This window comes from Triticum dicoccoides, chromosome 3A (assembly GCF_002162155.2).
Source record: "Triticum dicoccoides isolate Atlit2015 ecotype Zavitan chromosome 3A, WEW_v2.0, whole genome shotgun sequence".
In the NCBI taxonomy this organism is placed as follows: domain Eukaryota; kingdom Viridiplantae; phylum Streptophyta; class Magnoliopsida; order Poales; family Poaceae; genus Triticum; species Triticum dicoccoides.
In genome coordinates, this window is record NC_041384.1 from 725630929 (window position 1) to 725632325 (window position 1397).

General features: G+C 49.0%; 1 protein-coding gene across 1 annotated transcript in view; it reads right to left on the reverse strand.

Annotated features, from left to right (window-relative positions):
• The window catches only part of LOC119270515 (protein IRON-RELATED TRANSCRIPTION FACTOR 2-like), a 21706-nt gene extending 20521 nt beyond the window's left edge, over nt 1–1185 (reverse strand). Inside the window, exons 1-2 of the mRNA XM_037552518.1 lie at nt 790–1185; nt 353–682 (exon numbers count right to left, since the gene is read on the reverse strand). Of these exons, the coding sequence (XP_037408415.1) occupies nt 353–682; nt 790–1080 (621 nt within the window). The 5' untranslated portion in view covers nt 1081–1185. The remainder of the gene's footprint in view (nt 1–352; nt 683–789) is intronic.
• Between the last annotated feature and the right edge of the window lie 212 nt (nt 1186–1397).

The following is a 1397-nucleotide window of genomic DNA, read 5'->3' on the forward strand; positions in this document are numbered from 1 at the left end:
GATGGAGGTGTACCGGAGCAAACGTCATTCAAATGACTACAAATTAACTAACTTGCTACAATGTCGATAATTATAAAGTGAATAAGTAATTCAATATAGTTTTAATTCTATGGTAGATAGCCCATAACAGGGCTCGACAAGATCAGTCAGAAAAAAATTCCTCAAATTCTTATTCCCTTTAGATAAATCCCTATCATGTTATCTAGACCCACACCTCAATCAACATCACGGAAAAGGAAGTGCTTTATATTAATGAGTTTTAGGCTTTTAGCTCGTCAAGCAGTACTTGTTAAGATCAAATCATAAGCATCGATGACCACAACAACAACAGGACGGAAAGGCAGATGCGTACCTGAAGATGGAGGCTATAGAACGTCCTGTTCTGGAATGCGGAAGTCGACGAATTTATGAGGCGAAGACCTTGGTTCTCCAGCACCTTGATGCACTTGGACATGGGCAGAGCTATGGCCATTGTGCTTACCAGGCTGACCTGGACCATGATCTCCCTGTCGTCGAGGCAGGTGGCGGACACGATCGGGGCTGTGTTCTGCCTCATGGCGCCTTGCTCGCAGCTGGCCCGCCTCAGCTCCTCCTTCTTCTTCTCCAGGCCGTCTACCTCCTTCTGCAGCTCCGGGATGTACTTGATCACCCGCGAGACCGTGGTCGGAATGCTCATCTTCTTCTGCCATAGTAGCAAAAGATAAATCGATCAGATGCTTAGAATATCTCACATGTACATAGCTCAGAGGAAAGATGAACGAGTTGTGTCTAGTTAAGCGATTTAATTACATTGTGATCGTCATCGGGGAGGAGGGAGCGGAGGGAGGAATATTGCTCGTTGAGCTGCTTGCGGCGGTCACGCTCGTACGCGTTGTGACTCATCTTGCGCTGTGATCCGGAGCCGCCGGAGGAGGTGGAGTTGTTGGCAGCCGGCGCCGACGGTATGTCATTATCCAAGCCCGGCCACTGCATGGACGGCGTGAGGTGGTGGTAGCCGCCGGCACCGGAGAACATGTCCTCCTCCAGTGACGACATGCTGCTCGCGAAGGGGTCGTTGAACATCTGGTGCTGGTGCCCCATTGCTAGCAGGTCGCAGCTAGCTTCTGCTTGATCTCCGAGAGGTTAGAGATGATGGTGGATGAGAGAGTGGACCTAGTGTGGTAGTAGGCAGGTGCCAGCTTGAGCAAGTTCCGGAGTGGTGACCTCCCATTTATATAGGGCGAGAGAAGACGGTCGACGGTGAGAACTCCAGAGAACTGATTTAGGTGGTGTTTGGTTCACAAGTCCAGGGACTAATCAAAAAAAAAAACTCACTAGTAGAGTCTTTTTCTAGTCCCTGTAGAAAAAGTCCCTCCTGTTTGATTTCTAGGGACTTTTTAGGGACTTTTTCTAGTCTC